This window comes from Lampetra fluviatilis, chromosome 48 (assembly GCF_964198595.1).
Source record: "Lampetra fluviatilis chromosome 48, kcLamFluv1.1, whole genome shotgun sequence".
In the NCBI taxonomy this organism is placed as follows: Eukaryota; Metazoa; Chordata; class Hyperoartia; order Petromyzontiformes; family Petromyzontidae; genus Lampetra; species Lampetra fluviatilis.
Window position 1 is genome coordinate 7,964,977 of NC_136322.1, and position 22,984 is coordinate 7,987,960.

Genomic DNA, 22,984 nt, shown 5'->3' on the forward strand with positions numbered 1-22,984 from the left:
CACCCAGCCCTCTTGCACCCATGCCTCCCGAAACATCACAAAACAAAAACCCTCGCTCCGAAACCACGAGGAGAGAGAGAGAGGGAGATTTGTACACACGGATAGATAAGTCAACGATATAAATACATCTTCTTGGTTCTTTCGGTAAAGTCACGTAGAAGGGAAGTAATAAAATAATAAAAATAAAACATCATAATTATTTTTATTATTTTATTACTTCCCTTCTACGTGACTTTACCGAAAGAACCAAGAAGATGAATCATTGCAGTCACGAAAGCTTTCAATCGAAATTTAAGTCGTCTTCTTGGTTCTTTCGGTAAAGTCACGTAGAAGGGAAATAATAAAATAATAAAAATAAAACATAATAAAATAAAATTGTGTTTTATTTTTATTATTTTATTACTTCCCTTCTACGTGATGACTTTACCGAAAGAACCAAGAAGATGAATCCCTGCTGCAGTCACGAAAGAAGCTTTAAATCGAGATATAAATACAATTCCTTTCTCGTGTGCGCGCGTATATATATTAGAAAAGAAAAAATCAAACACCGCCAAGGTGAAACACATAACGAGCGGTTTGGCAAACCTTGACGGTGCTACCGATAGCAACGACGATTGTGGCATCGTAACGATAATAATTGTGGCATTATAATAATCCAGTGGCATCGTGACCCCGTATGGCTGAGTCTAGGCAGGGGTCACGCCGCTTGACCCTAGGGGTCACGGGGGGGGGGTCACCACCTTGCCCCTACCGGGGGTCAAAAGGTCACTGCTAGTCGTCAGAGTTAAAAGGTCACCGCTTGACCCTAGGGGTCGCGAGGCCACAGCGCGACGCCGGGGGTTGAACGGTCACCGTGGCCATAGGGGTCAAAAGGTCACAGCTTGACCCTAGGGGTCAAAAGGTCACCGCTAGGTCCCAAGGGTCACGAGGTCATCGTTATCGTAGTTGTCATCGTCGTCATCATCGTCATCATCGTCGTCATCGTCGTCATCATCATCATCATCATCGTCGTCGTCACCGTCGTCGTCATCGTCGTCATCATCGTCATCATCATCGTCGTCATCGTCGTCATCATCATCATCATCACCGTCGTCATCATCGTCGTCGTCATCACCGTCGTCGTCATCACCGTCGTCATCATCGTCATCATCGTCATCATCGTCGTCATGATCGTCATCATCGTCGTCGTGAGAATTCACAGCGGCAGCGAGAACACTCTCAGTGTGCGGTGACATCGATTCTAAAACGTGGAGGGGGCTAGAGGAAAACAAACAGAGGATCCAGAGATAAATCCACGCAGTGAACACCACCGCCACCACCGCCACCACCGCCACCACCACCACCACCGCACCCGCCACCACCGCCGCCACCACCACCGCACCCGCCACCACCACTACCACTGGGAGAGAGAGAGAAACGCAGACTCCAAATACACAGCAGCAGCAGGAGTCATCAGGGGTCGGGATGGAACCCGCGACCTCCTGCGTAGCGGGCGAGGGAGTCTACATCTCCGAGACAGCGTGGTGACACAACGCCGCTGTGTGTGTGTGTCCGTGTGTCTGTCTGTGTGTGTCTGTGCGTGTGTCTGTGCGTTTCTGTGCGTGTCTGTCTGTGTGCGTGTATCTGTGCGTGTGTGTGTCTGTACATGTGTGTGTCTGTGTCTGTGTTTGTGTATCTGTCTGTGCGTGTGTGTGTCCGTGTTTGTGCGTGTCCGTGTTTGTGTGTGTGTCTATGTGTCCGTGTTTGTGTGTGTCTGTCTGTGCGTGTGTCTATGCATGTGCGTGTATCTATGTGTGTGTCTGTGCGTGTGTCTGTGCGTGTGTGTCTGTTTGTGCGTGTGTCTGTGCGTGTGTTTGTGTGTGTGTCTGTCTGTGCGTGTGTCTATGCATGTGCGTGTGTTTGTGTGTCTGTGCGTGTGTCTGTGTGTATCTGTCTGTGTGTCTGTGTCTGTCTGTGCGTGTCTGTGCGTGTGTCAGTGTGGAGGCGTTGCCAATGGGGTCGTTGCCCTGCAGGGAGGCGTGTCCTCGAGGGGGCGTGGTCTCGAGGAAGGCGTGTCCTCGAGGGGGGGGCGTGTCCTCGAGGAAGGCGTGTCCTCGAGGGGGCGTGTCCTCGAGGGGGGCGTGTCCTCGAGGAAGGCGTGTCCTCGAGGGGGGCGTGGTCTCGAGGGGGCGTGTCCTCGAGGAAGGCGTGTCCTCGAGGGGGGCGTGTCCTCGAGGAAGGCGTGGTCTCGAGGGGGCGTGTCCTCGAGGAAGGCGTGTCCTCGAGGGGGGCGTGTCCTCGAGGAAGGCGTGTCCTCGAGGGGGGCGTGTCCTCGAGGAAGGCGTGTCCTCGAGTGGGGCGTGTCCTCGAGTGGGGCGTGTCCTCGAGGAAGGCGTGTCCTCGAAGGGGGCGTGTCCTAGAAGGGGGCGTGTCCTCGAAGGGGGAGTGTCCTCGAAGGGGGCGTGTCCTCGAGGAAGGCGTGTCCTCGAGGGGGGCGTGTCCTCGAGGAAGGCGTGTCCTCGAGGGGGGCGTGGTCTCGAGGGGGCGTGTCCTCGAGGAAGGCGTGTCCTCGAAGGGGGCGTGTCCTCGAGGAAGGCGTGTCCTCGAGGAAGGCGTGTCCTCGAGGGGGGCGTGTCCTCGAGGGGGGCGTGTCCTCGAGGGGGGCGTGTCCTCGAGGGGGGCGTGTCCTCAAGGGGGGCATGTCCTCGAAGGGGGCGTGGTCTCGAGGGGGCGTGGCCTCGAGGGGGGCGTGTCCTCGAGGAAGGCGTGTCCTCGAGGGGGGCGTGTCCTCGAGGGGGGCGTGGTCTCGAGGGGGCGTGGTCTCGAGGGGGCGTTGCCCGAGTCACTTGGAGAGCTTGGAGATGACGCGGATGAGGGCTCCGTTCTCATCCTTGAGGCGCTGGTTGTCGGCCTTGAGGTCGGGGAGACACTGAGAGGGCGGACAACATCAACAACATCATCAACATCAACAACAACATCAACATCATCATCATCAACACCATCAACATTATTACCATCACTACCACCATCATCATCAGCACCACTGTAAGCAACACCACCACCACCACCGGCACACAGCAACCAGTTGCTAGCAATCAGGACACAGCAACCTGGACACGGCAACCAGTTGCTATCAACTTGGACACGGCAACCAGTTGCTATCAACTTGAACACTGCAATCAGTTGCTTAGCAACCAGTACACGGCAACAGAGAAAAAAGCATTTCCCGCAGTTGCAGGCAACGGTTGAGTTGAGGGTTGCGTGAGTTGCACCTCGCAACACATCATCATCATCCTCCACCTCCTCTGTGGCTCTCTGAGTCTGTGGCTCTCTGTGTGGTGAGTCTGTGGGTCTCTGTGTGGTGAGTCTGTGGGTCTCTGTGTGGTGAGTCTGTGGGTCTCTGTGTGGTGAGTCTGTGGGTCTCTGAGTGGTGAGTCTGTGGGTCTCTGTGTGGTGAGTCTGTGGGTCTCTGTGTGGTGAGTCTGTGATTCGTCTGTGGGTCTGTGTGGTGAGTCTGTGGGTCTCTGTGTGGTGAGTATGTGGGTCTCTGTGTGGTGAGTCTGTGGGTCTCTGTGTGGTGAGTCTGTGGGTCTCTGTGTGGTGAGTCTATGGGTCTCTGTGTGGTGAGTCTGTGGGTCTCTGTGTGGTGAGTCTGTGGGTCTCTGTGTGGTGAGTCTGAGTGGTGAGTCTGTGGGTCTCTGTGTGGTGAGTCTGTGGGTCTCTGTGTGGTGAGTCTGTGTGGTGAGTCTGTGGGTCTCTGTGTGGTGAGTCTATGGGTCTCTGTGTGGTGAGTCTGTGTGGTGAGTCTGTGGGTCTCTGTGTGGTGAGTCTGTGGGTCTCTGTGATGAGTCTGTGGGTCTCTGTGTGATGAGTCTGTGGGTCTCTGTGTGGTGAGTCTGTGGGTCTCTGTGTGGTGAGTCTGTGGCTCTCTGTGTGGTGAGTCTGTGGGTCTCTGTGTGGTGAGTCTGTGGGTCTCTGTGTGATGAGTCTGTGGGTCTCTGGGTGGTGAGTCTGTGGGTCTCTGTGTGGTGAGTCTGTGGGTCTCTGTGTGGTGAGTCTGTGGCTCTCTGTGTGGTGAGTCTGTGGGTCTCTGTGTGGTGAGTCTGTGGGTCTCTGTGTGGTGAGTCTGTGGGTCTCTGTGTGGTGAGTCTGTGGGTCTCTGTGTGGTGAGTCTGTGGGTCTCTGTGTGGTGAGTCTGTGGGTCTCTGAGTGGTGAGTCTGTGGGTCTCTGTGTGGTGAGTCTGTGGGTCTCTGTGTGGTGAGTCTGTGTGGTGAGTCTGTGGGTCTCTGTGTGGTGAGTCTATGGGTCTCTGTGTGGTGAGTCTGTGTGGTGAGTCTGTGGGTCTCTGTGTGGTGAGTCTGTGGGTCTCTGTGTGGTGAGTCTGTGGGTCTCTGTGTGGTGAGTCTGTGTGGTGAGTCTGTGGGTCTCTGTGTGGTGAGTCTATGGGTCTCTGTGTGGTGAGTCTGTGTGGTGAGTCTGTGGGTCTCTGTGTGGTGAGTCTGTGGGTCTCTGTGTGATGAGTCTGTGGGTCTCTGTGTGGTGAGTCTGTGGCTCTCTGTGTGGTGAGTCTGTGGGTCTCTGTGTGATGAGTCTGTGGGTCTCTGTGTGGTGAGTCTGTGGGTCTCTGTGTGGTGAGTCTGTGGGTCTCTGTGTGATGAGTCTGTGGGTCTCTGTGTGGTGAGTCTGTGGGTCTCTGTGTGGTGAGTCTGTGGGTCTCTGTGTGATGAGTCTGTGGGTCTCTGTGTGGTGAGTCTGTGGGTCTCTGTGTGGTGAGTCTGTGGGTCTCTGTGTGATGAGTCTGTGGGTCTCTGTGTGGTGAGTCTGTGGGTCTCTGTGTGGTGAGTCTGTGGGTCTCTGTGTGATGAGTCTGTGGGTCTCTGTGTGGTGAGTCTATGGGTCTCTGTGTGGTGAGTCTGTGGGTCTCTGTGTGGTGAGTCTGTGGGTCTCTGTGTGGTGAGTCTGTGGCTCTCTGTGTGGTGAGTCTGTGGGTCTCTGTGTGATGAGTCTGTGGGTCTCTGTGTGGTGAGTCTGTGGCTCTCTGTGTGGTGAGTCTGTGGGTCTCTGTGTGGTGAGTCTGTGGCTCTCTGTGTGGTGAGTCTGAGTGGTGAGTCTGTGGGTCTCTGTGTGGTGAGTCTGTGGGTCTCTGTGTGGTGAGTCTGTGTGGTGAGTCTGTGGGTCTCTGTGTGGTGAGTCTATGGGTCTCTGTGTGGTGAGTCTGAGTGGTGAGTCTGTGGGTCTCTGTGTGGTGAGTCTGTGGGTCTCTGTGTGGTGAGTCTGTGGGTCTCTGTGTGGTGAGTCTGTGGGTCTCTGTGTGGTGAGTCTGTGGGTCTCTGTGTGGTGAGTCTGTGGGTCTCTGTGTGATGAGTCTATGGGTCTCTATGTGGTGAGTCTGTGGGTCTCTGTGTGGTGAGTCTGTGGGTCTCTGTGTGGTGAGTCTGTGGGTCTCTGTGTGGTGAGTCTGTGGGTCTCTGTGTGGTGAGTCTGTGGGTCTCTGTGTGGTGAGTCTGTGGGTCTCTGTGTGGTGAGTCTGTGGGTCTCTGTGTGGTGAGTCTGTGGGTCTCTGTGTGGTGAGTCTGTGGGTCTCTGTGTGGTGAGTCTGTGGGTCTCTGTGTGGTGAGTCTGTGGGTCTCTGTGTGGTGAGTCTGTGGGTCTCTGTGTGGTGAGTCTGTGGGTCTCTGTGTGGTGAGTCTGTGGGTCTCTGTGTGATGAGTCTGTGGGTCTCTGTGTGGTGAGTCTGTGGGTCTCTGTGTGATGAGTCTGTGGGTCTCTGTGTGGTGAGTCTGTGGGTCTCTGTGTGGTGAGTCTATGGGTCTCTGTGTGGTGAGTCTGTGGGTCTCTGTGTGGTGAGTCTGTGGGTCTCTGCGTGGTGAGTCTGTGAGTCTCTGTGTGGTGAGTCTGTGGGTCTCTGTGTGGTGAGTCTGTGGGTCTCTGTGTGGTGAGTCTATGGGTCTCTGTGTGGTGAGTCTGTGGGTCTCTGTGTGGTGAGTCTGTGGGTCTCTGTGTGATGAGTCTATGGGTCTCTGTGTGGTGAGTCTGTGGGTCTCTGTGTGGTGAGTCTGTGGGTCTCTGTGTGATGAGTCTGTGGGTCTCTGTGTGGTGAGTCTGTGGGTCTCTGTGTGGTGAGTCTGTGAGTCTCTGTGATGAGTCTGTGAGTCTCTTTGATGAGTCTGTGGGTCTCTGTGTGGTGAGTCTGTGGGTCTCTGTGTGGTGAGTCTGTGGGTCTCTGTGTGGTGAGTCTGTGGGTCTCTGTGTGGTGAGTCTGTGGGTCTCTGTGTGGTGAGTCTGTGGGTCTCTGTGTGGTGAGTCTGTGGCTCTCTGAGTGGTGAGTCTGTGGGTCTCTGTGTGGTGAGTCTGTGGGTCTCTGTGTGGTGAGTCTGTGGGTCTCTGTGTGGTGAGTCTGTGGGTCTCTGTGTGGTGAGTCTGTGGGTCTCTGTGTGGTGAGTCTGTGGGTCTCTGTGTGGTGAGTCTGTGGGTCTCTGTGTGGTGAGTCTGTGGGTCTCTGTGTGGTGAGTCTATGGGTCTCTGTGTGGTGAGTCTGTGGGTCTCTGTGTGGTGAGTCTGTGGGTCTCTGTGTGGTGAGTCCGTGTGGTGAGTCTGTGGGTCTCTGTGTGGTGAGTCTATGGGTCTCTGTGTGGTGAGTCTGTGTGGTGAGTCTGTGGGTCTCTGTGTGGTGAGTCTGTGGGTCTCTGTGATGAGTCTGTGGGTCTCTGTGTGATGAGTCTGTGGGTCTCTGTGTGGTGAGTCTGTGGGTCTCTGTGTGGTGAGTCTGTGGGTCTCTGTGTGGTGAGTCTATGGGTCTCTGTGTGGTGAGTCTGTGGGTCTCTGTGTGGTGAGTCTGTGGGTCTCTGTGTGGTGAGTCTGTGGGTCTCTGTGTGATGAGTCTGTGGGTCTCTGTGTGGTGAGTCTGTGGGTCTCTGTGTGATGAGTCTGTGGGTCTCTGTGTGGTGAGTCTGTGGGTCTCTGTGTGGTGAGTCTGTGGGTCTCTGTGTGATGAGTCTGTGGGTCTCTGTGTGGTGAGTCTGTGGGTCTCTGTGTGGTGAGTCTGTGGGTCTCTGTGTGATGAGTCTGTGGGTCTCTGGGTGGTGAGTCTGTGGGTCTCTGTGTGGTGAGTCTGTGGGTCTCTGTGTGGTGAGTCTATGGGTCTCTGTGTGGTGAGTCTGTGGGTCTCTGTGTGGTGAGTCTATGGGTCTCTGTGTGGTGAGTCTGTGGGTCTCTGTGTGGTGAGTCTGTGGGTCTCTGTGTGGTGAGTCTGTGGGTCTCTGTGTGGTGAGTCTATGGGTCTCTGTGTGGTGAGTCTGTGGGTCTCTGTGTGGTGAGTCTGTGGGTCTCTGTGTGGTGAGTCTGTGGGTCTCTGTGTGGTGAGTCTGTGGGTCTCTGTGTGGTGAGTCTGTGGGTCTCTGTGTGGTGAGTCTATGGGTCTCTGTGTGGTGAGTCTGTGGGTCTCTGTGTGGTGAGTCTGTGGGTCTCTGTGTGGTGAGTCTATGGGTCTCTGTGTGGTGAGTCTGTGGGTCTCTGTGTGGTGAGTCTGTGGGTCTCTGTGTGGTGAGTCTGTGGGTTTCTGTGTGGTGAGTCTGTGGGTCTCTGTGTGGTGAGTCTGTGTGTCTCTGTGTGGTGAGTCTGTGGGTCTCTGTGTGGTGAGTCTGTGGGTCTCAGTGTGGTGAGTCTGTGGGTCTCAGTGTGGTGAGTCTGTGGGTCTCTGTGTGGTGAGTCTGTGGGTCTTTGTGTGGTGAGTCTGTGGGTCTCTGTGTGGTGAGTCTGTGGGTCTCTGTGTGGTGAGTCTGTGGATCTCTGTGTGGTGAGTCTGTGTGTCTCTGTGTGGTGAGTCTGTGGGTCTCTGTGTGGTGAGTCTGTGGGTCTCTGTGTGGTGAGTCTGTGAGTCTCTGTGATGAGTCTGTGAGTCTCTTTGATGAGTCTGTGGGTCTCTGTGTGGTGAGTCTGTGGGTCTCTGTGTGGTGAGTCTGTGGGTCTCTGTGTGGTGAGTCTGTGGGTCTCTGTGTGGTGAGTCTGTGGGTCTCTGTGTGGTGAGTCTGTGGGTCTCTGTGTGGTGAGTCTGTGGCTCTCTGAGTGGTGAGTCTGTGGGTCTCTGTGTGGTGAGTCTGTGGGTCTCTGTGTGGTGAGTCTGTGGGTCTCTGTGTGGCGAGTCTGTGGGTCTCTGTGTGGTGAGTCTGTGGGTCTCTGTGTGGTGAGTCTGTGGGTCTCTGTGTGGTGAGTCTGTGGGTCTCTGTGTGGTGAGTCTGTGGGTCTCTGTGTGGTGAGTCTATGGGTCTCTGTGTGGTGAGTCTGTGGGTCTCTGTGTGGTGAGTCTGTGGGTCTCTGTGTGGTGAGTCCGTGTGGTGAGTCTGTGGGTCTCTGTGAGGTGAGTCTATGGGTCTCTGTGTGGTGAGTCTGTGTGGTGAGTCTGTGGGTCTCTGTGTGGTGAGTCTGTGGGTCTCTGTGATGAGTCTGTGGGTCTCTGTGTGATGAGTCTGTGGGTCTCTGTGTGGTGAGTCTGTGGGTCTCTGTGTGGTGAGTCTGTGGGTCTCTGTGTGGTGAGTCTATGGGTCTCTGTGTGGTGAGTCTGTGGGTCTCTGTGTGGTGAGTCTGTGGGTCTCTGTGTGGTGAGTCTGTGGGTCTCTGTGTGATGAGTCTGTGGGTCTCTGTGTGGTGAGTCTGTGGGTCTCTGTGTGGTGAGTCTGTGGGTCTCTGTGTGATGAGTCTGTGGGTCTCTGTGTGGTGAGTCTGTGGGTCTCTGTGTGGTGAGTCTGTGGGTCTCTGTGTGATGAGTCTGTGGGTCTCTGTGTGGTGAGTCTGTGGGTCTCTGTGTGGTGAGTCTGTGGGTCTCTGTGTGATGAGTCTGTGGGTCTCTGGGTGGTGAGTCTGTGGGTCTCTGTGTGGTGAGTCTGTGGGTCTCTGTGTGGTGAGTCTATGGGTCTCTGTGTGGTGAGTCTGTGGGTCTCTGTGTGGTGAGTCTATGGGTCTCTGTGTGGTGAGTCTGTGGGTCTCTGTGTGGTGAGTCTGTGGGTCTCTGTGTGGTGAGTCTGTGGGTCTCTGTGTGGTGAGTCTATGGGTCTCTGTGTGGTGAGTCTGTGGGTCTCTGTGTGGTGAGTCTGTGGGTCTCTGTGTGGTGAGTCTGTGGGTCTCTGTGTGGTGAGTCTGTGGGTCTCTGTGTGGTGAGTCTGTGGGTCTCTGTGTGGTGAGTCTATGGGTCTCTGTGTGGTGAGTCTGTAGGTCTCTGTGTGGTGAGTCTGTGGGTCTCTGTGTGGTGAGTCTATGGGTCTCTGTGTGGTGAGTCTGTGGGTCTCTGTGTGGTGAGTCTGTGGGTCTCTGTGTGGTGAGTCTGTGGGTCTCTGTGTGGTGAGTCTGTGGGTCTCTGTGTGGTGAGTCTGTGTGTCTCTGTGTGGTGAGTCTGTGGGTCTCTGTGTGGTGAGTCTGTGGGTCTCAGTGTGGTGAGTCTGTGGGTCTCAGTGTGGTGAGTCTGTGGGTCTCTGTGTGGTGAGTCTGTGGGTCTTTGTGTGGTGAGTCTGTGGGTCTCTGTGTGGTGAGTCTGTGGGTCTCTGTGTGGTGAGTCTGTGGGTCTCTGTGTGGTGAGTCTATGGGTCTCTGTGTGGTGAGTCTGTGGGTCTCTGTGTGGTGAGTCTGTGGGTCTCTGTGTGGTGAGTCCGTGTGGTGAGTCTGTGGGTCTCTGTGTGGTGAGTCTATGGGTCTCTGTGTGGTGAGTCTGTGTGGTGAGTCTGTGGGTCTCTGTGTGGTGAGTCTGTGGGTCTCTGTGATGAGTCTGTGGGTCTCTGTGTGATGAGTCTGTGGGTCTCTGTGTGGTGAGTCTGTGGGTCTCTGTGTGGTGAGTCTGTGGGTCTCTGTGTGGTGAGTCTATGGGTCTCTGTGTGGTGAGTCTGTGGGTCTCTGTGTGGTGAGTCTGTGGGTCTCTGTGTGGTGAGTCTGTGGGTCTCTGTGTGATGAGTCTGTGGGTCTCTGTGTGGTGAGTCTGTGGGTCTCTGTGTGGTGAGTCTGTGGGTCTCTGTGTGATGAGTCTGTGGGTCTCTGTGTGGTGAGTCTGTGGGTCTCTGTGTGGTGAGTCTGTGGGTCTCTGTGTGATGAGTCTGTGGGTCTCTGTGTGGTGAGTCTGTGGGTCTCTGTGTGGTGAGTCTGTGGGTCTCTGTGTGATGAGTCTGTGGGTCTCTGGGTGGTGAGTCTGTGGGTCTCTGTGTGGTGAGTCTGTGGGTCTCTGTGTGGTGAGTCTATGGGTCTCTGTGTGGTGAGTCTGTGGGTCTCTGTGTGGTGAGTCTATGGGTCTCTGTGTGGTGAGTCTGTGGGTCTCTGTGTGGTGAGTCTGTGGGTCTCTGTGTGGTGAGTCTGTGGGTCTCTGTGTGGTGAGTCTATGGGTCTCTGTGTGGTGAGTCTGTGGGTCTCTGTGTGGTGAGTCTGTGGGTCTCTGTGTGGTGAGTCTGTGGGTCTCTGTGTGGTGAGTCTGTGGGTCTCTGTGTGGTGAGTCTGTGGGTCTCTGTGTGGTGAGTCTATGGGTCTCTGTGTGGTGAGTCTGTGGGTCTCTGTGTGGTGAGTCTGTGGGTCTCTGTGTGGTGAGTCTGTGGGTCTCTGTGTGGTGAGTCTGTGGGTCTCTGTGTGGTGAGTCTGTGGGTCTCTGTGTGGTGAGTCTGTGTGTCTCTGTGTGGTGAGTCTGTGGGTCTCTGTGTGGTGAGTCTGTGGGTCTCAGTGTGGTGAGTCTGTGGGTCTCAGTGTGGTGAGTCTGTGGGTCTCTGTGTGGTGAGTCTGTGGGTCTTTGTGTGGTGAGTCTGTGGGTCTCTGTGTGGTGAGTCTGTGGGTCTCTGTGTGGTGAGTCTGTGGATCTCTGTGTGGTGAGTCTGTGTGTCTCTGTGTGGTGAGTCTGTGGGTCTCTGTGTGGTGAGTCTGTGGGTCTCTGTGTGGTGAGTCTGTGGGTCTTTGTGTGGTGAGTCTGTGGGTCTCTGTGTGGTGAGTCTGTGGGTCTCTGTGTGGTGAGTCTGTGGGTCTCTGTGTGGTGAGTCTGTGGGTCTCTGTGTGGTGAGTCTGTGGGTCTCTGTGTGGTGAGTCTGTGGGTCTCTGTGTGGTGAGTCTGTGGGTCTCTGTGTGGTGAGTCTGTGGGTCTCTGTGTGGTGAGTCTATGGGTCTCTGTGTGGTGAGTCTGTGGGTCTCTGTGTGGTGAGTCTGTGGGTCTCTGTGTGGTGAGTCTGTGGGTCTCTGTGAGGTGAGTCTGTGGCTCTCTGTGTGGTGAGTCTGTGGTGAATCTGTGGGTCTCTGTGAGGTGAGTCTGTGGCTCTCTGTGTGGTGAGTCTGTGTGTCTCTGTGAGGTGAGTCTGTGGTGAATCTGTAGGTCTCTGTATGGTGAGTCTGTGGCTCTCTGTGTGGTGAGTCTGTGTGTCTCTGTGTGGTGAGTCTGTGGGTCTCTGTGTGGTGAGTCTGTGGGTCTCTGTGTGGTGAGTCTGTGGTGAGTCTGTAGGTCTCTGTATGGTGAGTCTGTCGCTCTCTGTGTGGTGAGTCTGTGTGTCTCTGTGTGGTGAGTCTGTGGGTCTCCGTGTGGTGAGTCTGTGGGTCTCTGTGTGGTGAGTCTGTGGGTCTCTGTGTGGTGAGTCTGTGGGTCTCTGTGTAGTGAGTCTATGGGTCTCTGTGTGGTGAGTCTGTGGGTCTCTGTGTGGTGAGTCTGTGGTGAATCTGTGGGTCTCTGTGAGGTGAGTCTGTGGTGAGTCTGTAGGTCTCTGTATGGTGAGTCTGTGGGTCTCTGTGTGGTGAGTCTGTGGGTCTCTGTGTGGTGAGTCTGTGGGTCTCTGTGTGGTGAGTCTGTGGGTCTCTGTGTGGTGAGTCTGTGGGTCTCTGTGTGGTGAGTCTGTGGGTCTCTGTGTGATGAGTATGTGGCTCTCTGTGTGGTGAGTCTGTGGCTCTCTGTGTGGTGAGTCTGTGGGTCTGTGTGGTGAGTCTGTGTGTCTCTGTGTAGTGAGTCTGTGGTGAGTCTGTGGGTCTCAGTGTGGTGAGTCTGTGGGTCTGTGTGGTGAGTCTGTGTGTCTCTGTGTAGTGAGTCTGTGGTGAGTCTGTGGCTCTCTGTGTGGTGAGTCTGTGGGTCTCTGTGTGGTGAGTCTGTTGCTCTCTGTGTGGTGAGTCTGTGGGTCTCTGTGTGGTGAGTCTGTGGGTCTCTGTGTGGTGAGTCTGTGGGTCTCTGTGTGATGAGTCTGTGGGTCTCTGTGTGGTGAGTCTGTGGGTCTCTGTGTGGTGAGTCTGTGGTGAGTCTGTGGGTCTCAGTGTGGTGAGTCTGTGGGTCTCTGTGTGGTGAGTCTGTGGGTCTCTGTGTGGTGAGTCTGTGGTGAGTCTGTGGGTCTCTGTGTGGTGAGTCTGTGGGTCTCTGTGTGGTGAGTCTGAGTGGTGAGTCTGTGGGTCTCTGTGTGGTGAGTCTGTGGGTCTCTGTGTGGTGAGTCTGTGGGTCTCTGTGTGGTGAGTCTGTGGGTCTCTGTGTGGTGAGTCTGTGGTGAATCTGTGGGTCTCTGTGTGATGAGTCTGTGGGTCTCTGTGTGGTGAGTCTGTGGGTCTCTATGTGGTGAGTCTGTGGATCTCTGTGTGGTGAGTCTGTGGGTATCTGTTTGGTGAGTCTGTGGGTCTCTGTGTGGTGAGTCTGTGGGTCTCTGTGTGGTGAGTCTGTGGTGAATCTGTGGGTCTCTGTGTGATGAGTCTGTGGGTCTCTGTGTGGTGAGTCTGTGGGTCTCTGTGTGGTGAGTCTGTGGGTCTCTATGTGGTGAGTCTGTGGGTCTCTGTGTGGTGAGTCTGTGGGTCTCTGTGTGGTGAGTCTGTGGGTCTCTGTGTGGTGAGTCTGTGGGTCTCTATGTGGTGAGTCTGTGGGTATCTGCATGGTGAGTCTGTGGGTCTCTGTGTGAGTTAGTAGCAGCAACGAGCGGGTCAGTGGGTGGATGGGTGAGTGGGTGAGTGAGTAGGGGAGTGAGGGGGTGAGTGAGCAGGTGAGTGAGCGGGTGAGTGAGCGGGTGAGTGAACGGATGAGCGAGTGGGTGGGTGAGTGGGTGAGTGAGTGAGTGCGTGAGTGAGCAGGTGTGTGAGTGAGTGAGTGGTTGGGTGAGCGGGTGAGTGAGTGGTTGGGTGAGCGGGTGAGTGAGTGGGTGGGTGAGCGAGCGGATGATTGAGCGGGTGGGTGAGTGAGCGATTGAGCGAGCGAGTGACTGGGTGAGTGGGTGAGCGGGTGAGTGGGTGAGTGAGTGGTTGAGTGAGCGGGTGAGTGGGTGAGTGAGTGGTTGAGTGAGCAGGTGTGTGAGTGAGTGAGTGGTTGGGTGAGCGGGTGAGTGAGCGGGTGAGTGAGCGGGTGGGTGAGTGAGCGATTGAGCGAGCGAGTGACTGGGTGAGCGGGTAGCCGTGTGGGTTAGGAACGTGCAAATACACACGTACACACACACATGCACAGACACACACACACAAGCAAGCAAGCACACACACACGCACACGCAAGCACACACACACGCACACGTGACACCACCTGATGACCTTCTGACCCAAGGGCAGCAGTGATGTACTTGAAGGTGCAACAGTAGCAGCATCTGGCGATGGTTCGTGAGTGTGCGTGTGTGCGTGTGTGAGTGTGCGTGTGTGAGTGTGCGTGTGTGCGTGTGTGCGTGTGCGTGCGTGTGTGTGTGTGCGAGTGTGCGTGTGTGCGTGTGCGTGTGTGAGTGTGCGTGTGTGAGTGCGTGTGTGAGTGTGCGTGTGTGAGTGTGCGTGTGTGAGTGTGTGAGTGTGTGAGTGTGTGTGAGTGAGTCTGCGTGTGTGTGTGTGTGTGTGCGTGTGTGAGTGTGTGTGCGTGAGTGAGTGTGTGTGAGTGAGTGTGCGTGTGTGAGTGTGTGTGCGTGAGTGAGTGTGTGAGTGTGCGTGTGTGAGTGTGTGAGTGTGAGTGTGTGAGTGTGCGTGCGTGAGTGAGTGTGTGTGAGTGAGTGTGCGTGTGTGAGTGTGTGTGCGTGAGTGAGTGTGTGAGTGTGCGTGTGTGAGTGTGTGAGTGTGAGTGTGTGAGTGTGCGTGCGTGAGTGTGTGAGTGTGTGAGTGTGCGTGTGTGAGTGTGCGTGTGTGTGCGTGTGTGCGTGCGTGAGTGAGTGTGTGTGAGTCTGCGTGTGTGTGTGTGTGTGTGCGTGTGTGAGTGTGTGTGCGTGAGTGAGTGTGTGTGAGTGAGTGTGCGTGTGTGAGTGTGTGTGCGTGAGTGAGTGTGTGAGTGTGCGTGTGTGAGTGTGTGAGTGTGAGTGTGTGAGTGTGCGTGCGTGAGTGAGTGTGTGTGAGTGAGTGTGCGTGTGTGAGTGTGTGTGCGTGAGTGAGTGTGTGAGTGTGCGTATGTGAGTGTGTGAGTGTGAGTGTGTGAGTGTGCGTGTGTGAGTGTGAGTGTGTGAGTGTGCGTGTGTGCGTGTGTGTGTGAGTGTGCGTGTGTGAGTGCGTGTGTGAGTGTGTGTGCATGAGTGAGTGTGTGAGTGTGCGTGTGTGAGTGTGTGAGTGTGCGTGTGTGAGTGTGCGTGCGTGCGTGAGTGAGTGTGTGTGAGTGAGTGTGCGTGTGTGAGTGTGTGTGCGTGAGTGAGTGTGTGAGTGTGCGTGTGTGAGTGTGAGTGTGTGAGTGTGCGTGTGTGAGTGTGAGTGTGTGAGTGTGCGTGTGTGCGTGTGTGTGTGAGTGTGTGAGTGTGCGTGTGTGAGTGTGTGAGTGTGCGTGTGTGAGTGTGAGTGTGTGAGTGTGCGTGTGTGCGTGTGTGTGTGAGTGTGTGAGTGTGCGTGTGTGAGTGTGTGAGTGTGCGTGTGTGTGTGTGAGTGTGTGAGTGTGCGTGTGTGAGTGTGTGAGTGTGCATGTGAGTGAGTGTGCGTGTGTGAGTGTGAGTGTGTGAGTGTGCGTGTGTGCGAGTGTGAGTGTGTGAGTGTGCGTGTGTGAGTGTGCGTGTGTGAGTGTGTGAGTGTGCGTGTGTGAGTGTGTGAGTGTGAGTGTGTGAGTGTGCGTGTGTGAGTGTGTGAGTGTGCGTGTGTGAGTGTGCGTGTGTGAGTGTGCGTGTGTGCGTGTGTGAGTGTGAGTGTGCGTGTGTGAGTGTGCGAGTGTGTGAGTGTGAGTGTGTGAGTGTGCGTGAGTGAGTGTGAGTGTGTGAGTGTGCGTGTGTGAGTGTGTGAGTGTGCGTGTGTGAGTGTGTGAGTGTGAGTGTGTGAGTGTGCATGTGTGAGTGTGCGTGTGTGAGTGTGTGAGTGTGCGTGTGTGAGTGTGTGAGTGTGTGAGTGTGCGTGTGTGAGTGTGTGAGTGTGCGTGTGTGAGTGTGTGAGTGTGAGTGTGTGAGTGTGTGTGTGAGTGTGTGAGTGTGCATGTGTGCGTGTGTGTGAGTGTGCGTGTGTGAGTGTGTGAGTGTGCGTGTGTGAGTGTGAGTGTGTGAGTGTGCGTGTGTGCGTGTGTGTGTGTGAGTGTGTGAGTGTGCGTGTGTGAGTGTGTGAGTGTGCGTGTGTGTGTGTGAGTGTGTGAGTGTGCGTGTGTGAGTGTGTGAGTGTGCGTGTGAGTAAGTGTGCGTGTGTGAGTGTGAGTGTGTGAGTGTGCGTGTGTGAGTGTGCGTGTGTGCGTGTGCGAGTGTGCGTGTGTGAGTGTGCGTGTGTGAGTGTGTGAGTGTGCGTGTGTGAGTGTGTGAGTGTGAGTGTGTGAGTGTGCGTGTGTGAGTGTGCGAGTGTGCGTGTGTGAGTGTGTGAGTGTGCGTGTGTGAGTGTGTGAGTGTGTGAGTGTGCGTGTGTGAGTGTGCGTGTGTGAGTGTGTGAGTGTGAGTGTGTGAGTGTGCGTGTGTGAGTGTGCGTGTGTGAGTGTGTGAGTGTGCGTGTGTGAGTGTGTGAGTGTGAGTGTGTGAGTGTGCGTGTGTGAGTGTGCGAGTGTGCGTGTGTGAGTGTGTGAGTGTGAGTGTGTGAGTGTGCGTGTGTGAGTGTGCGTGTGTGCGTGTGTGAGTGTGTGAGTGTGAGTGTGTGAGTGTGCGTGTGTGAGTGTGCGAGTGTGCGTGTGTGAGTGTGCGTGTGTGAGTGTGTGAGTGTGAGTGTGTGAATGCGTGTGTGAGTGTGCGTGTGAGTGTGTGAGTGTGAGTGTGTGTGTGTGCGTGTGTGCGTGTGCGTGTGTGAGTGTGCGTGTGAGTGAGTGTGCGTGTGTGAGTGCGCGTGTGTGAGTGTGCGTGTGTGAGTGTGCGTGTGTGCGTGTGTGCGTGTGTGAGTGTGCGTGTGTGAGTGCGTGTGTGAGTGTGTGTGCGTGTGTGAGTGTGCGTGTGTGCGTGTGTGTGTGTGTGTGCGTGTGTGAGTGTGCGTGTGTGCGTGTGAGTGTGTGAGTGTGCGTGTGTGTGAGTGTGCGTGTGTGTGAGTGTGCGTGTGTGAGTGTGCGTGCGTGAGTGTGCGTGTGTGTGCGTGTGTGAGTGTGTGAGTGTGCGTGTGTGAGTGTGCATGTGTGCGTGTGCGTGTGTGCGAGTGTGCGTGTGTGAGTGCGTGTGTGTGCGTGTGTGAGTGTGTGAGTGTGTGAGTGTGCGTGTGTGTGTGTGCGTGTGTGCGTGTGAGTGTGTGAGTGTGTGAGTGTGAGTGTGTGTGCGTGTGTGAATGTGCGTGTGTGAGTGAGTGTGCGCGTGTGAGTGTGTGAGTGTGCGTGTGAGTGAGTGTGCGTGTGTGAGTGCGTGTGTGAGTGTGAGTGTGTGAGTGTGCGTGTGTGAGTGAGTGTGTGTGCGTGCGTGAGTGTGTGAGTGTGCGTGTGTGAGTGTGCGTGTGTGAGTGTGCGAGTGTGAGTGTGTGAGTGTGCGTGTGAGTGTGTGAGTGTGCGTGAGTGAGTGTGTGTGAGTGTGCGTGAGTGAGTGTGTGTGAGTGTGCGTGCGTGAGTGTGCGTGCGTGAGTGTGCGTGAGTGTGCGTGCGTGAGTGTGCGAGTGTGAGTGAGTGAGTGTGCGTGTGTGAGTGAGTGTGAGTGTGTGAGTGTGTGAGTGTGCGTGTGTGAGTGTGCGTGTGTGAGTGTGTGTGAGTGTGCGTGTGTGAGTGAGTGTGAGTGTGTGAGTGTGTGAGTGTGCGTGTGTGAGTGTGCGTGTGTGAGTGTGTGTGAGTGTGCGAGTGTGCGTGTGTGAGTGTGTGAGTGTGTGTGTGAGTGTGAGTGTGTGTGTGAGTGTGCGTGTGAGTGTGCGTGTGTGAGTGCGTGAGTGTGTGCGTGCGTGAGCGTGCGTGTGTGAGTGTGCGTGTGTGAGTGTGCGTGTGTGAGTGTGTGAGTGTGAGTGCGTGAGTGTGCGTGTGTGCGTGTGTGAGTGTGCGTGCGTGAGTGTGCGTGTGTGCGTGTGTGAGTGTGCGTGTGAGTGTGCGTGTGAGTGCGCGTGTGTGAGTGTGTGAGTGTGCGTGTGAGTGTGCGTGCGTGAGTGCGTGTGTGAGTGTGTGTGCGTGTGTGCGTGTGTGAGTGTGCGTGTGTGAGTGCGTGTGTGAGTGTGTGTGCGTGTGTGAGTGTGCGTGTGTGCGTGTGTGTGTGTGTGTGCGTGTGTGAGTGTGCGTGTGTGCGTGTGAGTGTGTGAGTGTGCGTGTGTGTGAGTGTGCGTGTGTGTGAGTGTGCGTGTGTGAGTGTGCGTGCGTGAGTGTGCGTGTGTGTGCGTGTGTGAGTGTGTGAGTGTGCGTGTGTGAGTGTGCATGTGTGCGTGTGCGTGTGTGCGAGTGTGCGTGTGTGAGTGCGTGTGTGTGCGTGTGTGAGTGTGTGAGTGTGTGAGTGTGCGTGTGTGTGTGTGCGTGTGTGCGTGTGAGTGTGTGAGTGTGTGAGTGTGTGAGTGTGCGTGTGTGTGTGTGCGTGTGTGCGTGTGAGTGTGTGAGTGTGTGAGTGTGAGTGTGTGTGCGTGTGTGAATGTGCGTGTGTGAGTGAGTGTGCGCGTGTGAGTGTGTGAGTGTGCGTGTGAGTGAGTGTGCGTGTGTGTGTGCGTGCGTGAGTGTGTGAGTGTGCGTGTGTGAGTGTGCGTGTGTGAGTGTGCGAGTGTGAGTGTGTGAGTGTGCGTGTGAGTGTGTGAGTGTGCGTGAGTGAGTGTGTGTGAGTGTGCGTGAGTGAGTGTGTGTGAGTGTGCGTGCGTGAGTGTGCGTGCGTGAGTGTGCGTGAGTGTGCGTGCGTGAGTGTGCGAGTGTGAGTGAGTGAGTGTGCGTGTGTGAGTGAGTGTGAGTGTGTGAGTGTGTGAGTGTGCGTGTGTGAGTGTGCGTGTGTGAGTGTGTGTGAGTGTGCGTGTGTGAGTGAGTGTGAGTGTGTGAGTGTGTGAGTGTGCGTGTGTGAGTGTGCGTGTGTGAGTGTGTGTGAGTGTGCGAGTGTGCGTGTGTGAGTGTGTGAGTGTGTGTGTGAGTGTGAGTGTGTGTGTGAGTGTGCGTGTGAGTGTGCGTGTGTGAGTGCGTGAGTGTGTGCGTGCGTGAGCGTGCGTGTGTGAGTGTGCGTGTGTGAGTGTGCGTGTGTGAGTGTGTGAGTGTGAGTGCGTGAGTGTGCGTGTGTGCGTGTGTGAGTGTGCGTGCGTGAGTGTGCGTGTGTGCGTGTGTGAGTGTGCGTGTGAGTGTGCGTGTGAGTGCGCGTGTGTGAGTGTGTGAGTGTGCGTGTGAGTGTGCGTGCGTGAGTGTGCGTGCGTGCGTCGATGAATTATCTGAACCGGTCATGGGCCTCCCCTAGGTCGACTCAGCCTCAACTGAGTAGCTGGTGTAGCGGTGTGTAGTGAACATCGCCACTGGGGAGACAAAGGCGGCCGGGCGTGGTGCTGGCCACCCACCCCCTCTGTGTGTGCCACAGTGCCGGTAGCCTTCACAGGTTGCTGCTGCTACTCGCTACTAACAGCACTTGCCCCTGCAGTCTGTTAGAGGCTACACGGGGGACCTTTGTCTGTGTCTGTGTGTGTGTGGGCAGCAGTGAGATTACCACTCCCCTCACTACACCACCCCCCCCTCACTACACCACCCCCCTCACTACACCACCCCCCTCACTAGACCACCCCCCTCACTACACCACCCCCACTCACTACACCCCCCCCTCACTACACCCCCCCCTCACTACACCACCCCCCTCACTACACCACCCCCCTCACTACACCACCCCCCTCACTACACCCACCCCCCTCACTACACCACCCCCCTCACTAAACCACCCCCCTCACTACACCACCCCCCTCACTACACCCCCCCTCACTACACCACCCCCCTCACTACACCACCCCCCTCACTACATCACCCCCCTCACTACACCAACCCCCTCACTACACCACCCCCCTCACTACACCACCCCCCTCACTACACCCCCCCCTCACTACACCACCCCCCTCACTACACCACCCCCCTCACTACATCACCCCCCTCACTACACCACCCCCCTCACTACACCACCCCCCTCACTACACCCCCCCCCCTCACTACACGACCCCCCTCACTACATCACCCCCCTCACTACACCGCCCCCCTCACTACACCACCCCCCTCACTACACCACCCCCCTCACTACACCTCCCCCCTCACTACACCACCCCCCCCACTACACCACCCCCCTCACTACACCACCCCCTCACTACACCACCCCCCCTCACTACACCACCCCCCTCACTACACCACCCCCTCACTACACCACCCCCTCACTACACCACCCCCCCTCACTACACCACCCCCCCTCACTACACCCCCCCCCCCTCACTACACCACCCCCCCTCACTACACCACCCCCCCCTCACTAAACCACCCCCCTCACTACACCACCCCCCTCACTACACCCCCCCCCCACTACACCACCCCCCTCACTACACCACCCCCCTCACTACACCACCCCCCTCACTACACCACCCCCCTCACTACATCACCCCCCTCACTACATCACCCCCCTCACTACACCACCCTCCTCACTACACCACCCCCCTCACTACACCCCCCCCCTCACTACACCACCCCCCTCACTACACCCCCCCCCTCACTACACCACCCCCCTCACTACACCACCCCCCTCACTACATCACCCCCCTCACTACATCACCCCCCTCACTACACCACCCCCCTCACTACACCACCCCCCTCACTACACCACCCCCCTCACTACACCTCCCCCCTCACTACACCACCCCCCCACTACACCACCCCCCTCACTACACCACCCCCTCACTACACCACCCCCCCTCACTACACCACCCCCCTCACTACACCACCCCCCTCACTACACCACCCCCCTCACTACATCACCCCCCTCACTACATCACCCCCCTCACTACACCACCCTCCTCACTACACCACCCCCCTCACTACACCCCCCCCCCCTCACTACACCACCCCCCCTCACTACACCACCCCCCTCACTACATCACCCCCCTCACTACATCACCCCCCTCACTACACCACCCCCCTCACTACACCACCCCCCTCACTACACCACCCCCCTCACTACACCTCCCCCCTCACTACACCACCCCCCCACTACACCACCCCCCTCACTACACCACCCCCTCACTACACCACCCCCCCTCACTACACCACCCCCTCACTACACCACCCCCCTCACTACACCACCCCCTCACTACACCACCCCCCCTCACTACACCACCCCCCCTCACTACACCCCCCCCCTCACTACACCACCCCCCCTCACTACACCACCCCCCTCACTACACCACCCCCCCCTCACTACACCCCCCCCCCTCACTACACCACCCCAACTCACTACACCCCCCCCTCACTAAACCACCCCCCCTCACTACACCACCCCCCCTCACTACACCACCCCCCTCACTACACCACCCCCCTCACTACACCACCCCCCTCACTACACCACCCCCCCTCACTACACCACCCCCCCCTCACTACACCGCCCCCCTCACTACACCACCCCCCTCACTACACCACCCCCCCCTCACTACACCACCCCCCCTCACTACACCACCCCCCTCACTACACCCCCCCTTCACTACACCCCCCCCCCCTCACTACACCCCCCCCTCACTACACCCCCCCTCACTACACCACCCCCCTCACTACACCCCCCCCCTCACTACACCACCCCCCCTCACTACACCACCCCCCCCTCACTAAAAACCCCCCTCACTACACACCCCCCTCACTACACCACCCCCCTCACTACACCACCCCCCTCACTACATCACCCCCCTCACTACATCACCCCCCTCCTACACCACCCCCCTCACTACACCACCCCCCCTCACTACACCCCCCCCTCACTACACCACCCCCTCACTACACCACCCCCCTCACTACACCACCCCCCTCACTACATCACCCCCCTCACTAGATCACCCCCCTCACTGCACCACCCCCCTCACTGCTCCACCCCACTCACTACACCACCCCCCTCACTACACCTCCCCCCTCACTACACCACCCCCCCCACTACACCACCCCCCTCACTACACCACCCCCCTCACTACACCACCCCCCCTCACTACACCACCCCCCTCACTACACCACCCCCCTCACTACACCACCCCCATCACTACACCACCCCTCCCCTCACTACACCACCCCCCCTCACTACACCACCCCCCCTCACTACACCCCCCCCCCTCACTACACCACCCCCCCTCACTAAACCACCCCCAACTCACTACACCACCCCCCCTCACTACACCACCCCCCCTCACTACACCCCCCCCCCTCACTACACCACCCCCCCTCACTAAACCACCCCCCCCTCACTACACCACCCCCCTCACTACACCCCCTCACTACACCCCCCCCTCACTACACCCCCCCCCTCACTACACCCCCCCCCTAACTACACCACCCCCCTCACTACACCACCCCCCTCACTACACCACCCCCCTCACTACATCACCCCCCTCACTACATCACCCCCCTCACTACACCACCCCCCTCACTACACCACCCCCCTCACTACACCACCCCCCTCACTACACCACCCCCCCCCACTACACCACCCCCCTCACTACACCACCCCCTCACTACACCACCCCCCCTCACTACACCACCCCCCTCACTACACCACCCCCTCACTACACCACCCCCCCTCACTACACCACCCCCCCTCACTACACCACCCCCCCTCACTACACCACCCCCCCCTCACTACACCACCCCCCTCACTACACCACCCCCCCCCCACTACACCCCCCCCCCTCACTACACCACCCCCCCTCACTACACCCCCCCCCCTCACTACACCACCCCCCCACTACACCACCCCCCCTCACTACACCACCCCCCTCACTACACCACCCGCTCACTACACCACCCCCCCCTCACTACACCACCCCCCCCTCACTACACCACCCCCCTCACTACACCACCCCCCTCACTACACCACCCCTCCCCTCACTACACCACCCCCCCTCACTACACCACCCCCCTTCACTACACCCCCCCCTCACTACACCACCCCCCCTCACTACACCACCTCCCTCTCACTACACCACCCCCCTCACTACACCACCCCCCCCCTCACTACACCCCCCCCGCCTCACTACACCACCCCCCCTCACTACACCCCCCCCTTACTACACCACCCCCCCTCACTACACCACCCCCCCCCCTCACTACACCACCCCCCTCACTACACCACCCCCCTCACTAAACCACCCCCCTCTCACTACACCACCCCCCTCACTACACCACCCCCCCCTCACTACACCCCCCCCCCCTCACTACACCACCCCCCCTCACTACACCCCCCCCTTACTACACCACCACCCCTCACTACACCACCCCCCCCTCACTACACCACCCCCCTCACTACACCACCCCTCCACTCACTACACCACCCCCCCTCACTACAACACCCCCCTCACTAAACCACCCCCCTCACAACACCACCCCCCCCTCACTACACCACCCCCCCTCACTACACCACCCCCCCTCACTACACCACCCCCCCTCACTACACCACCCCCCTCACTACACCACCCCCCCTCACTACACCACCCCCCCCTCACTACACCACCCCCCTCACTACACCACCCCCCTCACTACACCACCCCCCCTCACTACACCACCCCCCTCACTACACCACCCCCCTCACTACACCACCCCCCCTCACTACACCACCCACCTCACTACACCACCCC

At 57.3% G+C, this 22,984-nt stretch overlaps 1 protein-coding gene across 1 annotated transcript in view; it reads right to left on the bottom strand.

Moving 5' to 3' along the window:
• Positions 1–362: 362 nt before the first annotated feature.
• The window catches only part of LOC144948237 (protein phosphatase 1 regulatory subunit 12C-like), a 98,969-nt gene continuing 76,347 nt past the window's right edge, over positions 363–22,984 (bottom strand). Inside the window, exon 11 of the mRNA XM_078877660.1 lies at positions 363–2,908. Within this exon, the coding sequence (XP_078733786.1) occupies positions 2,822–2,908 (87 nt within the window). The 3' untranslated portion in view covers positions 363–2,821. The remainder of the gene's footprint in view (positions 2,909–22,984) is intronic.